Raw genomic sequence first — 15,365 nt, 5'->3', positions numbered from 1 at the left:
TTGAAGAACATAAAGAAACATATCTTGGGTGCAATAAATAAAAGACACTGGACCCGCTTGTGCAAGCAAATATATGGCAAATCTTCATTCTTACTATTTGGAAAGATTCTAAGCCACCTGGGCTTCCCTGGACATCTGTTGATTTGCCTATATGTAGATATAAAAATCCTAATGTCTTTATTTTACCGTTAAAGCCTGATGGTAAGGAGGTGGCTGCTGAATCCAGAGCACCCTACAGCATGGGGATTCCTTCTTGCCTCCAGCTGCCGAGACCCCAGAGATGCCCCCATCCCAGTCCCGCAGGATGTTCCCATTTGTGGGGAGGGCCAGTAGCAAGGCCAAGCCCCCTGTGTGTGTAGAAGTAGACACAATCGGTATGCTAAGGCAGAGCACCGCGTTTAGCAGCACTTGCATGTACCACATACCCTGTAAGTGCAGATAGCCCAGTGCTGCTGCTCCTCTACGGGTGCTCAGGACTGGGGTTCCATGCAGAACCCCCTCACCCGCAGTCTTAGGTTCACAAGCACAACATTCGTGGACCCTCAAACATCACCATGGCCTCCAAGTCCATGTGGACCCTCTTACCTGGTGTACGGGTGCTAACCTGGCTTGCAGTTTGCTAGCCAGTTTCACCTACACGTGCACACACCCAGGATTAAATCCGTGGGTCTCTCCAGCTGCTGTCCCGCAGACCTGCAGTCCCTCTCCCGGCTGCTGCCACCTGGACTTTGTGGCACCCGCACAGGAGAGCGCCTGAAGGGCAGGAATGGACAGTGCCGGGGCTGTGCGGGGGGTGTTTTCAGGCGCCAGGGCCACCCCCTCGGCCCCCCCGGCTCCGCCGCTCGGCGCTGCTCGGCGGCACCTCCGGCCCCTCCTCACCTCACCCCACCCCGCCCCGGCCGGGCAGCCGGGCAGAGGCTGCAGCGCGGCCGCCGCGCCATGGGCTGCTCCAGCAGCGCCCGCCGCCACCCCCGGGAGCCGCCGCCGCCGCGGGGTGAGCTGGGCCGGGCCGGGGTGAGCAGGGCTGGGACGGGGGCTGCCCACGGGGCTGGCGCACCGGGGGAAGCCGCGTTGCGTGAGTAGCCGGGAGCCTTGGCCCGGGGGGTCCCGTCCGTGGGCAGGCGCCGCGGGGAGCAGGAGCACGTCGGGTTGGTCCCGGCTTTCAATTCTGGTGGAGCTGCGCGTCGTGAACGATCACAGAATCATAGAATGGTTTGGGTTGGAAGGGACCTTAAAGATCATCTAGTTCCTAGCCCCTGCCATGGGCAGGGACACCTTCCACTAGACCAGGTTGCTCCAAGCCCCGTCCAACCTGGCCTTGAACACTGCCAGGAATGGGGCAGCCACGGCTTCTCTGGGCACCCTCACAGCCCTCACCACCCTCACAGGGAAGAACTTATTCCTAATACCTACATCTACCCTCTTTCACTTTTTTCCAGATGTTTTCGTAAACTGCTGCTTCTTTAAAACTAATAAGTTACTGGGTTCTGCTCCTCCCTGCAGCCTCCTTTTGTGTAACACCTTGTAAATCCAATGCTTCTGTTCCCCTATTTAAAATAATAGTGACCTAGCAATACCTGACCCTGCAATCCTTCCTTTTTCTTACAAAATCCATACATCCTCCCCAAGACCAGCAACATTCTTGTGACTATGATTTAGCCTAAGTCGTAGAGGATTATTTTGGGTGTAAGGTGTATTTGTAGGATGGTCCATAAGAATATCTTTGCTGTTCAGTGGAAGTTAAATAAAACTGTGTTTCTGTGTTCATCATATTTTGCTCTTTGCTCCAGTGGAGGTTTGGAAACACATTTTATGAGAACCTCAGTGCTGCAGTTACAGATACTGGCCTCTCCAGAAAGTCTTCATCCTGAAGATAGATACATAAAAGTTGTTTGCATTTCATTTTACTGCATTTGTTTCCTGTGTAGTTGAGCTCTAAACATCATCTAATGCTAATATTCTGGCTGCAGCATTTGTGTTTTCTGTATAGACTTATTTTCCATTTGTTGCCTTGCGGTGGTGTGGTTTATGACTGCAGAGGTGGTGGCAGATTGTACGGGATGAGTGTTGTCTGTGCCGCAATAGAGCCAGCATATATCTGCAAACCGAGGAGCCCCACTGGAAACATCAGCAGGAATCTCTTTATACTGTACCTGCTGCCTTGTTCACCTGGTCAAGGTATCATTTTGCTCTGCCTTTCTATCCCTTGCTGAAAGGTATTTGCACAGGAACACTGAAGGGCTCAGGGAAACAACTGAAGCAATTTCTGGGTATTTTAGGAATTCGTCTAAAGGCCAGAATGTTCAATTAGGTTAGGTTATGAAATGTACTAAATACATCAACTGATGTCATGGTAATGATAAAGTGCAGTTTGTAATTACAGATGAAAGATCTCCATTAACTGGGCAGTTACCAGGCAGATATATTAGTTATTTTCTAATTTTGTTTAATAAGAGAAGATATTTTGAAAGAAACTTCTCTAAATGTGTTAATAGGAAAAAAAAAACCCCCAAAATATTTAATTTCCTTGCATTGATGTGTAACTCACAAAAAAGTGAGGCTTTTCCAAAAGGAAAGAAAGAAGGCAAAGGAGAAAATACCATAGCCATGGCCCATGTCCATTCACTGTGCTTTTCATTGCTTCTCCAGCTGAAATTGTCTACAGAAGGGAAAATAAAAATGATAAATTTAAAAAATAAAGCAAAACCAGAAGGCATCCAAGGAATGTTGACTGCCACATGATGCTCATTCCTCTTGGGGATAAAGGTATTGAACAGATTACCGGGAGGATTTATTCTTTCCATATTAGAGAATTCTTTGCATTTCAGATGAGAGCAGAGGAATGCTTCCAGGGTTTCCAGCAGTGCAGGGCTCGCAGTGCATGGCAGCATGTTATAATCCAGTTTATATGAAACATCTTGGTGAAGAGAGGCTTAGCTGGAAGCTACAGGGCTGATGTTTATAGGAGCTGCAGGAGATTCATCATAATAGTGGGTTTGAATTGTTTCCTTTACTGATTACACCAACTGAAAACTCTGTAAAAATGCTGGTTTTCATGGCTCGTTTATTTCTGTCTGTAGGTTTCGAATGCTCCCTGTCCACCTCGTACCAGGGAAGGTGAAGGCATGAGAAGTGTCTACAGGGTGAAAAATAAAAATGTGAGAGGATCAAGTCTCTGATCTCTGAGCATACACTGCTTTTTCCAGTCACTCATTAGAATAGCTTAAGTTCAAGCTGTTACTCTGATTTGGTATCTGTTTCACATTGAGCTTCATGTTAGGAAAAGGAGTGCCTGGAAGACAAGGTGTGATAGAGATCCAGAGAAGGTAAACAGTGAAATGTATTTGCTGTTTCTGGTAACACAAGAACTATGTCTCTTGGTGAAATGAATAGCAGCAAGCTTAAAAACAGCCAGAATGCATTTTACTGGGATTTTAAGCACAGACCTCATTGCCATGGTCATGGCAGAGGCTAAGAGTGTGAATGGGTTGGAAAAGGGGCTAGGGCAAGTTCAAGGAGGAATGTCCCATGACAGACTGAAACCCAGCCCCACAGGCTGGGATCCTTTGCCCTTTCCACTGCCCCTCTGCAGCCATCAGGAGTGGGTCTGTAGCTGAGCTTACCTCCTTTTTTTGAGGAGGCAATAGCTGTTATTATTATTATTGATGAAGTAATAGCTATTGTAAATAGCTATACCTTGTGAATGTGAAGGGATTGGTTGGACTTTGGTTGGTTTTACACTTCCTGGGAAAAATGAGATTTTACATGTCCCATAGTCAAAAGTTGCTTTCTGTCTGTCTTGACAGTCCAGATTCCCTGTTCTTGCTCTTCCCCTGACACAGCCATCCTTCCCCAGGTCTGTAGGTACACACCAACAAGGTGACCCTTGTTGGGCAAGTGTTTTCTTGAATGCCTCAAAAGAACTGCAAAGTTACCTTAAGAGCAGCAGTATTGAAGCAGCTGTTTTAAGAGCAGGTCTTACTGCATTTTTTCACAGTTCATCTGTGTGTATGTGAAGCATTGTATGGTTCTGCTCACTGGTTTTGTCACTGCAATCATCATTTTCTCAGAAAATACAATTTGTTCAGTTTTGTAATTATATAAACAGATTTCATACATGAATTCCCAGGGTTTTCATGCTGACATTCCCTTGGAGAAGGTTAAGTACATGCTCTTCTCAAACTGAATTTAATCAGAAAGTTATTAATTCAGTCAGGTAGGCAGAGCTCATCTTGAGACAATAACTTTTATCCTTAAATACCTGACAGAGTAATTTTGCTATTTCTTTATTCATAAACTTTGTCTTCCAAAACAGCTCATTGCTTTACTTGCCCAGTAAGTTGATAAAAGATGAAAGATTGGAAGTTTTAATTGGTTTAGGCTTCCTGTTTTATTAGACAAAGCGTACTACAAATGGTAGTTTAGTATTTAAAAAGACAGACTTTTTTGTTTTAAGAAATGGGCACTGCTCACCCTCAGGGATGAGAAAGTTCTCAGTGTTTTCCATTCAGCCTCCCCTGGAGACACCACCAGAAGTTTCCCATGTGCAGCCCATGGCAGCAGCTCCCTCCCACTTAGCACGTGGATTCTGTGCTTGGTTTGGGGCAGGAAAAGGTGCTTCTTTGCATAGTGTCCCATCACCAGGAAACCTTCTGCGCACTCCAGATGTGTAAGGCAAAATGTAGTAGGACATTGATGTGTAAACAGGTCAGCTCTCTTCATATAAAAACGTATGATGTGCATCAAGCCAAAATGTTTTTTTTTTTCTATGTAAGAGCAGCACCATCCTCTTCTTGATATGTGTAAGAGCAGCAGACCTGTGAAGAAGTATTGTCCATAGCCATGTGGGAGCTCTTCGGCAGGCAGTGCTTGCGCAGTCCCCTGTGGGTCTAGTTCTCACCTAGCTTACATGCTGGCTCACCAGTCATCCGTAATTCTCCTTTTTCTTTCCTTGCCCTGCTGTAACTAAAAGCTTCATCAGGTGAAAACACCTCGACTGCAGACGATCATGAAACCATAGCTGACCAAACGCAGCTGGACCCAGTGAAGCATGAGAGTCTTGCCTCTGAGGAGACAAACCTGGGTGAGCCTCTGCCAGAAGAAGAGGCGACAGCCATGATTCTGGCCATAGAGGAGAAGATGGATTCAGTCAGTAAAAGGGAGGAGCCAGAGGGCACCGAGCCCCTGCCTGCAGGAGCAGAGGAGAGCTCTGAGCTGCCAATTGTGTGGCAAGAGGAGAGCAATGTGCCTTCACTTCCAGGACCTGGAGAAGATGCTGGAACACCATCACCAGGACCAGCAGAGGACAGCGGACTGGTGGAGGGCAGTGACAGCTCTGTAGTGGAAATCATCGAGAAAGTACATATTGCTGAAGAGGACCACCTCATTGAGGGTAATATTTGTGCTTCCATAAATTCAGGAGACCAGATTCTGCCTCCAGGGACTTGTATGTGGGTCCCTTTGACTTTACTGAGAACCTCACATGAGCTTTTGGAGTCAGAATTTGGTCTGGGGAGTCTGTACAATGTGGGGTGTAGAAGGATGTGTCTGGGGAAGCCTCAGACTCGGAAGTCCAAGCTGTAATAAATTTAATCGGCATTTCCAGTCACTATTTCTGCAATTTCATTCCATGTCCTTTTGGTTCTTAGCAGGTAAAATGCCCCACCATACCCCTCATTTAAAATGCTGTGGTTTTGTGTAGCTCACACACATTCTTTAGTATGTGCGGAGACCAAAGGCTGCATTGCTTAGTCACATGTATTAATTATAAAGCAACTGTCCCTGTGCACATAAGGCTGAAGGGTGCATGCCTGGATGTAGAAGAAAAAGCATCTCTGATGCACGCTTGGCATATCCAGTCTGTCCTAGAAGTTTAGCTACTCCACAAGCAGGTAGTAGTAGTGGCAGGACCAGGGGTAATGGCTTTAAACTGAAAGAGGGGAGATTTAGATTCACTATTAAGAAGAAGTTCTTCCCTGTGAGGGCGCTGAGGCGCTGGCACAGGTTGCCCAGAGAAGCTGTGGCTGCCCCATTCCTGGCAGTGTTCAAGGCCAGGTTGGACGGGGCTTGGAGCAACCTGGTCTAGTGGAAGGTGTCCCTGCCCATGGCAGGGGCTAGGAACTGGATGATGTTTAAGGTCCCTTCCAACCCAAACCATTCTATGATTCCGTGACACGGGTTTGGAGATGACTAGCTGGGGAGGAAGGCTGTGTGAGGAAGCAGTGGTGTCTGAGACGGCAGCTGTTTCCATGTGCTGTGAGAGGGACCTTTAGCAGGAGGTGTGCTCATCTTTGGGTTAGTGCCCAGGAGATGTGTCTTCCATAGACTAAACATGCAGAAGGTGAACACTTCACAGGAGGAATCGAATTTCTCCTAAATGGTACAAAGCAGCTGGGTGAGGAATCAGATACTCCCTGGGGGAGCATTTACTGAGGGAATAAGCAGGTGAGGCACATCAGAAGTATTTCTATGCAGGGAAAATGTGGCATCAGCAGCCTTCCTCATTCCACATTTGCCTTGAAGAAGTCAAGATGCAGGAGAAGGACTGATCTGTGTGAAGCTCAGAGCCAATTACATGCACTAGCACTAACCCTGTGGCTTTGCTGTGCACATCTCTAAACTGGCTATATAAATCTGACTCTTTGTATCCCAGTAGCTGAGCATGGTGGTTGGCTTGTCTTCCCATGTCTCTTCACAAAAGAATTTTGAGGTTTTCTTTCTCTACATAAAATGGGCATCTATCCTTTGGAATAAAGTCTCTTTTATATAAGCAGTGAATGACTGGGTGCTCATCTGTAAAACATGTAGTTTTGCCCAGCTGAAAACTCCAGTTTCATTAATCACCATTCCTGAACTGAAAGGCATAGTGCTGGAGGCAGGGCAGCATGCCCTGAACTTTGTGGTATGACCTCATGTCCATGGAAACACATTTACAATAACCTGTTGCCTGAAGATCGGTTACGGGGCTTTGACCACCAAGTGATTCATGCTGCTTGCAGGGCAAATGAATCAAGGCTTTTGGGGAAAAAGTTTTGCTCCTATGTGTTCCAAGCTAGAAGTAACATCTTGTGTGCATTATCTTTCCATGATACATATGATGAAGAAGGGACCTTCCATTTTTATGTTGTGATGCATATGATACTTAGTGTTTGCTTTGCTTTCCTTTATTCTTCAGCAGCTGTGTAAGTAGATTAATCAGGTAGGAGCTTTCCAGGGACAGCACAGCTTCAGCCAGACTGGCACGTTACCGTGTTTTCTATTTGTTTTGTTCCAATTGCAAATAAAACTGTACACCAATAAAATAAAATCCAGGAAAAATAATTTGAACAGATATAACACGCATGATGAGGGGATTTTGTGAAAGCATCAGGAGAACTTTACAGTTTACTGTCAGGGATGGAGCATTCACAGCTTCCTTGGGCAATCTGTTCCAGTGCCTCACCACCCTCACAGTAAAATACTTCTTCCTTATATCTAACCTAAACTTCCCCTGTTTAAGTTTGAACCCGTTACCCCTTGTCCTATTGCCACAGTCCCTGATGAAGAGTCCCTCCTCCGCATCCTTATAGGCCCCCTTCAGATACTGGAAGGCTGCTATGAGGTCTCCACGCAGCCTTCTCTTCTCCAGGCTGAACAGCCTCAACTTTCTCAGCCTGTCTTCATATAGAAGGTGCTCCAGCCCCTTTACCATCCTCGTGGCCTCCCCTGGACCTGTTCCAACAGCTCCATGTCCTTCTTATGTTGAGAAATATATTTAGTCTAGATTTTAGGAAGAAATTCTTCACTATGAGGGTGGTGAGACACTGGCATGGGTTGCCCTGAGAAGCTGTGACTGCCTCATCCCTGGCAGCGTTCAAGGCCAGGTTGGATGGGGCTTGAAGCAACCTGGTCTAGTGGAAGGTGTTCCTGGAACTAGTGGTTAGAACTGTATGATTTTTGAGGTCCCTTCCATCCCAAACCATTCTATGGATTCATTGAGAGGGTACCTTGGTAAGAGGCATTGCAGACCGGACAAAGCAAAATCAAATTTACAGAAATGAGCTTGGGGACTTGGTGCTTTTCTTAGTGTTCCTAATTTGATCTCCATGGTTACTGTTCCCAGGTGAGACGGGAGAACAGGTGGAAAATGAGCTGCTCAGTGAGACAGTAAGCGGGGGGCCTGAAACAAAAGAAGAAGAAACAGGAGAAGCTGTGGATAGTGCAGCAGCAACAGAGATAGGTATGTTGACAGAGGAGGGAAGGAATGTGTGGGCTATTGTTTAGGAGACAGAAAAGACTGTGCTGTTCTTAATGAGCACATCTTGTCATACCCCTGCTGGCGTACAGCTGCTCTACATTTTAACACAAAGGAGGGAGTCATAAATATGTTTATTTGCATTAAGAGATATCATTGGAAGCACTCAATTGGAAGTCATGCTTTTTACATGGGTCGTCTTTATACAATACAGGATTCTTACCAGTGATAAATTACCCCTCTGTTGGGAAAATGCCAGGCTGGAACATGCAGTCTTGGCAAATAAAAACCCATGTTAAAATCGTGACTGTGATCATTATTATTTGCAGGCTTATTTTTATGAGCTAATGCCTTAATGCTGCTTTGTGATTTCCATTTTATGCCAGACAGTCGTTTTAGATCCCCTTGTGCTCCTTACCAGCTGAAATCAGCAGTGTAGTGCTGGGATGAAAGCACAGTGCACAGCAAATGCAGTCACATGGTGGGAAGGAAAAATCACAGGCCAAATAAAGTGCCTTTGGAAAATCATCACACCAATAGAGAGAAGGATTTGAGGGGATAGGACTGTCTCTCTGACAGCCTCGGAAATTATGTTCACAGTTCTGTCACCAGAGTCTTTCTGCAGAAGTTGTTTTTTGCACCACATTCACTAAGAGTGTGAGAAGGTGAACGATCTTTTTTTTTCTCATTTTCACACTCATTTTTTCTGAGTCTGCTACATAAGGTATTTGCTTGACACAGAAGGCAGAGGTTATGCCATGGTAGTGCTGGAACATGGAAAAGGATGAGCAAGCAATGCAGACACCTCTTCCCTTCCCCCAGTGAATGTTTCTGCAATGACTGAAATGGAACAGTGACCATTTAAATCTGGATGCTGTTGTGTAAGGGACAAATTCTTCCATCTTGAAAGGATATTGAACAACTGAAACAAGATTTTGGGCAGGGAAGCAAGATCGCTAAAGGGAATGGAAAAATTCTTACTTTGAGAGAGATCAAAAACACTCAGAGCCTTCTGCCTGAGAGGGTATGACTAAGAGGATGTGAGCTGATCTATTGCAAAATAAACAGTGCTCTAAAGGTCGCTGAGGTCTGTCTCTGAGCAAGGGAATGCTCAGTGACACACTAAGTGTGGTCAGTTCAAAACCTCTAGAGAGATTTATTTGTTTTTTCACGCTATATTAGCAATGTTCATGCAAATTTACTGTCGGACTCTGTCACAGAGAATCACTGCAGTTGGATCTCTCACCTGCATCCCCATGCAAAATTCCCATCTTCCCTGTGTTCCCTATCCAGCCTTGTGGACTACCATTCACTATTAGGATGTCTCGTGTTCCCAACCTATCCTTGCAGGGTCTTCTGGCTGGAAAAGAAGTACTTCCAGCTGGGATGGTCTGACACTATGATTTCTGCCAGTCATACCCTCGGGAACCATCTTTCAGCTATTGAGGAAGCCACCAAGACTCATAGTTTCTCAGCTGCTGCTGGCCAATACATGTAGTTTCAGGGGCTGGGGGAGGTTCCTCAACCATCCTTTATCACGGAATAGTTGAGGTAGGAAGATACCTCTGGGGATTGGCTAGTCCTGCTCAAAGCAGGGTCAGCTGGATCAGGTTGTCCTGTTGGGTTGTGAACATCCCCAAGGGTGGAGACTCCACAGACTCTGCGCAGCCTGTTCCAATCAGTCGGTTGCTCTTACAGTTAAAAAAAGCCGGTTTCTTACATTTAAATGTAATACCCTGTACTTGAATATACCCCTTTGTCTCCTGTCCTTACTTAAGATTTGATGTCTGCTTCTGTGTCAAAGATGACTGAAATTATCAAGTGATTTCAGAAGTTGGTAAGAGAAAAGGCAGCAGGGTGGGGAGGAGCATAAGACTGTGGCAGCGTAACTGGATTTCACACAGGTGACATTAACGCCTGTAAGGGGAGGACTGTGTATGAATGGGATGGGGGAAGAGGGAGCAGAGCCAGTGGCTGCTTGTGGCTGTTTCAGAACATCCATAAAGATCTGTGAGAAGAGCAGATAGCCCCTTCATCCTTTCATGCTTCCAGGGAACATTCACTTTGAATTCCTGTAAGATTTAGTGGATATCAAGTTGTACCCTCCATTAATTGTTAAATTAATGTTTCCATGTGTTTCAGGGACAGCTAATAACAAGGAATAGAATTTATGTCTCTGTGAACATCCTCTTCTTGGGCCTGCTCTTCTGTCAGCATGAACACTTTCTAATGTTACTGGGTTGGGAAAATAGAAAAGCTTTTACGGATTGAGCCACGAGCCACAAGCCACAGAGATCAGTAAGAGGCATCAGAAGTTGTTTTATATGATATACATTTTTTGAAGTCAAGCTGCCAAGACTTCAAGTGTTTGGAATACCTGAGCTGTCACCTCCCTGCCACAGAGCACCTTCAGTACACGGCCAGCACAGTGGGATCATTTTCCAACAGCAGAACAACCATTCAGCTTTCAATAAGGATTTTTTCCAGGTTCAGATAAGTAACTTCAAACCTTTGAAACCTCCAACGAGCATTCTATAGCATAAAGAATACAGTGTAGCTCTTTTTTTTCCATGGTAGGATGCAGGCAATTTATCTGAGTGCCTGGACTACCAGCATATGGAGCTGCTGAAGTGCATAGCACGTAGAGGACCAGAAGATGAAAGTGCCCATTTAGCAGGCTGTAACTAAATGCAGAGGTTAGTTTTCCAGCAAATGGAAGATCTACAGGGTGCAGTGTCCAGGACTCAAGGGGGTGTCTGCTGCTCGCTCTCCCATTTTTAAAAATAAATTGATTGAAAGGCCAGTAGTACAATATATGTGATGGCTTTTGCAGAAACAGGAAGAACAGGCGTTTTATCTATGAGAGGGATGTTTTAGTTTTACAAATCTTAGCACACTTGAAATATAAAGATAACTTCACAGCATTGATGGTGATTAATAACCTGTCTTTAGCTCTGTAGCTCCTAATACACATTTTTGGCTTCTAAAATAAATTTCGAAACAGAGACATATATAAGCCTGTTCCCAAAGGAGAGGTCATCTATTATATTTCCCTGCAGTGCAGTCCTCCAGGAGCAGTTTGCTTCCAGGGACCACCTGAGGTATTTTCCAAAATGCTAAATAATCATTTTGGAGCTGAAGCTGAATGACAAAGCTTTCAAACAAATTTCCTGTGAAAACAGGCCCTCAATGTAATTGGTGCTATGGATCAGATAGAGAACAGAAATGTGTTCTGATGGTAAATGTTGCAAAGCGACTATCTATTATATGTTACTGGGGACTGTGTTTACAGGATTCTCTGGCATAAGGAAGTAGAACACGGAGAAAAAGGTCAGTCGTCTGACAAGGGCAAGCACATGTTGCTGTTCATTAGCTTTACTGTACAAAAGAGCTTCACAAAAATCTTTATTGTCCCCAGAAAATTGTACAAATTCCCTCAAAGAGCTACATTGTGTGCTGCACGTGCACATCTGGCTCCACTGACTTTGGTTTGTTTTACATAATCGAATTGATATCCTTGGCCTATCAGCATTTTGTGTAAGCTGATATTCCTTGGCTAGATCACTAAATCCAAGGTTTTCTGCTTACCAGCGCTCTTCTGAACTTGTCAGCTTCATTTAATGTCATCTTCCTGCAGGCAACACCATAAACTTTTAGAGCCAAAATGCATACTTTTATTTTTTTAGGGTTTTTTTGCAACGTGGATGTTGCAGAGTTTTAGTTTTTATTTTTACTAGCTTTCTATAATAGAGACGTTAAAATGAGCACCTGGTTCTAGTAAAATCTATTGACATTATGCAGGAATTAAGAATTCAAACAGAGGTAGTCAACCTTTTTGTCCATATGTGCAAATCATTCCATGACAAAAAGCTATGAGAGATGTAGCGTGCACCTTGAAGAGCTGAGAAGTGGGGGAGCAGGTGTCAACTAGGATAAGGACACTTTAGGGTGATACTGGACAGCAGGGCCCAAGAACTTCCATCTTCAGCTGCATCTCATGTCTGGTTTCCTCCTACAAGCTGGGAATTCATTTCATCCACCAGCACCAACGCCAGCACAGCCCTGCTCCCAAACATAGGAGATGAAATTGGCGCAGAAGCCACGCGGACTACTTGTGTGTTAGATCATGAGTTGCAGCAGCTATATTGAACAATTTTAAAGCATAAACCAAGAAGAGTTCAGTGGCAGAGATCAGCAGCAGTAATAGCAACAGAGGAGGCTGCGCTTGAAAATAAAATATGAAGATACAAGCGAGCCAAGAAAACTTGCTCACCTCAGAGTCACTCTTTCTATCGCTGTTGTTACAAGGAAGACAAGTGACAATACACATTCTTACCTCACTGTTCAACTTCTTCAGGTCATTAAGCAATGCTAATGGAAACAAGGAATATAAGCCACTCAATGACTCAACAGCATCAGCTCTTCTCAGTCATCTTCAGTCCTTACATATTCTATAATTACAACAGATGAAAGCTATTTTTCCTTTTCCTTTCTAAAAGATGAAAGTGTTGAACACTTTCATTGTTGATGCTGTGTTGAACATGAGATGTTAAATCCCCTAAATTACTACAAGATCAGATGCAGCTGCTAGATGTATGCTGAACATCCCTGCCTTGAGAAATACATTTGGGTCTAGTAATCATGGTTTGTGAGTTCCCAAAGGCATAAAGGGCCAAAATAGATGCAGCTATCTGCTTCTGCAAACGTGGGACATCGCAGAGGTTGCCAAGGGCAGAAACTGGTCTGTGGATCAAAGAGCTTCCTCATGTTAAAGGCTGAGAGGAGGATATGCTCCAATGTCTGTGTTTACAAGATGTATCTCCAGAGATATGGCAGTATACCTTAGCTGTTTTGTTTTAAACTTAATCAAAATACAAAACAGTCTTCAAAAATATTTATCAAGAGCTAGACAATCTTGAGCCCTTAACTTCATCCAAGGTAGAAGTAATCATTCCATGCCACGGGGAGTGCCGGGCAAGACATTAGAGAGAACAAACTTAATTTCCAAGCTAACGAGAAAGTTCTGGTAGGAATTTTGTTTCAGTGACAATAAAGACAGCCCTAGAAGAGGTTACATTTGCAAGCTGTCAGCTCTATGCAGGCACACACGCACAGGATCCCAAAAGATATATATGTGCAATCCGGCTGGCTGGGATTGGCTCTTTCACTCAGTGAGGAACTGCTTCCAGGTATAAACTGCAACAAGAGCAAGGTGCTTGTAGCAGAATATTGGAGCAGTTTTAGTTAGGTTATGTGCTTTAACAGAGAACAAACTTTTATTAAAACTAGGTACCGAAATGAATTTTTGCATTGTTTAATCTGTTGAGAATACAATAACTTAAAAGAAGAAAAAGCTACTAAAAGAAACACCTAGCAGAGCATGCTGAAGTATTGCTTTACTTTCACACAAATAGAGGATCTGTTTTGTTGGGTTTTTTTTAAGTAACGTGATTGAAACAAATTTTAAATGGTGAAATTAGGATGCCCTGTGCTGAATGACAGCTTCATATTTTGCATGCTAGCTGCTCAGTCTAGCAGACAAAAAGAGTTAAATCTAACTTACCTCTAGTTAAAAGAGCATTTATTAAATGTTTGTGTACTTTGCGGAACTAAGACCTAAGAGATACCCATGATACTTGCTTTACATAGCGGAGAATGATGGGGCTTAACCTTTTTGTTTTAAAGAATAGAATCAAATAATATCACTCAGCTTAACAAAAGCAATAAAAGTTTTAAACATCTCTATAGAAGGCTCATGGTTCATGTTGAGAACTTCTATGCTATAGCTGTAAATAAGAGTTTCTTTCAGTTATTCTAGAATTCCTGTAACTGAAGAATACATATTTAGATCTGAACCATCCAAGAAACTGTGCAACTGGTCTCCAGCTAAAAGCTAAAGAACCAAAGGGCTAAAAGTGGATTTTAGTTCCTGACTTTTTGCAGAATGCCACCTACTTACTGATACAAACGTTTTCAGTGGAAATATGTGTGGCCTTTTGTTAGTTGCATCCAGAATGCATTTTTTTTTTCAGGTGTTTCACTTACATTTCAGTCTCAGACTGTCCCTTACTGTGCAAAGCAATAGTGTATTTACACCCCAGTGAAGTCATCCAAGGGAGTTCTATAAAGGACTTCTACCAGCAAATGAACAAGATAGCGCACACAAAAAAATACAAACCTGCCACCTAGTGTCAGGTTCAAGGTTGGCAGAGAGGCACCGCAGCACAAGGCAGAGAAAAGTAATGCGAGAAGGATGGATAGCCATAGAGATCATACAAGGCCGAACTTGGCTCGTGTTCAACACTACTGAAATCTGCCTAAGGTGAACTTTAACTAAATCCGCTACAAATAAGCGAAATACATTCCACAAAGTATGTGAGCAAAGCTGTATCACAGAAACACAAATACAAATCAGGAATCTGTTTAAATGTAACTCCATTAAATTTCATTATTACTGATTATTTTTAGCCGACAAAGTGAAGCAACATTTGCTTTGTGTTTTCTAGAAAGTCACATTCATGTTAGTACTAGCTCCTTTCTAACAAATCTAATCATGTGTTTTCTTAGGTGGGATCACTTCTTGAGTCAGAGTTGTAGAATATGAAAAACATTAATAGTGTAGCCAAGGAGAGAGAACAGAGCAGAAGCCAACGCTAATAAAGTTTATGCATAGGAAGTTTACATGCAGAAAAGTCAGGTACCTTTCAAAGGCTGTTGCTTGGAAGTTCACTGTTTGAAATACCAAAAGCATTATCCTGCTTCTAATAAAAATATCAGCCATTTTGTCAGGAGAAAGCAAGACAATGCTGTAAAAAACCCATACATTTCTACATACTTGCTGTGACAACCTCACTGTTAATCTTTTTTCTATACCGATACAATTTACCAGCTCAGTAAAAAGCAGGAGAAATGGCCACTCACATCACATCTAAAAGGGGTAAATAGGGCTGACTCTTCTCACAGCTTTCCAAGTGGCCTTCTGGTGTATGCTAAAGTAATACCAGGAATGCATGAAAAACACAAAATATAGTTAATGTAATAGTGCAACTGAAGTAAAGGGAGCTGGAAAGCATAGCAGAGAAGCAGGAAGGTAAGGAACTATAATTGGGACTCTTCCACTTTATCCAGGGAT

General features: G+C 43.7%; 1 protein-coding gene across 1 annotated transcript; it reads left to right on the top strand.

Annotated features, from left to right (window-relative positions):
• Positions 1–4,829: 4,829 nt before the first annotated feature.
• Positions 4,830–14,178, top strand: ERICH5 (glutamate rich 5). Its single transcript, XM_030510678.1, has 3 exons — positions 4,830–5,392; positions 8,102–8,218; positions 10,376–14,178. The coding sequence occupies exons 1-3, from the start codon at positions 5,116–5,118 to the stop codon at positions 10,396–10,398; spliced, it is 417 nt and encodes a 138-aa protein (XP_030366538.1). The 5' UTR covers positions 4,830–5,115; the 3' UTR covers positions 10,399–14,178.
• Positions 14,179–15,365: the final 1,187 nt, after the last annotated feature.

The sequence above is a fragment of the Strigops habroptila genome, chromosome 1, assembly GCF_004027225.2.
Source record: "Strigops habroptila isolate Jane chromosome 1, bStrHab1.2.pri, whole genome shotgun sequence".
NCBI lineage: Eukaryota > Metazoa > Chordata > Aves > Psittaciformes > Psittacidae > Strigops > Strigops habroptila.
This window is presented reverse-complemented; position numbering and strand designations above follow the sequence as displayed.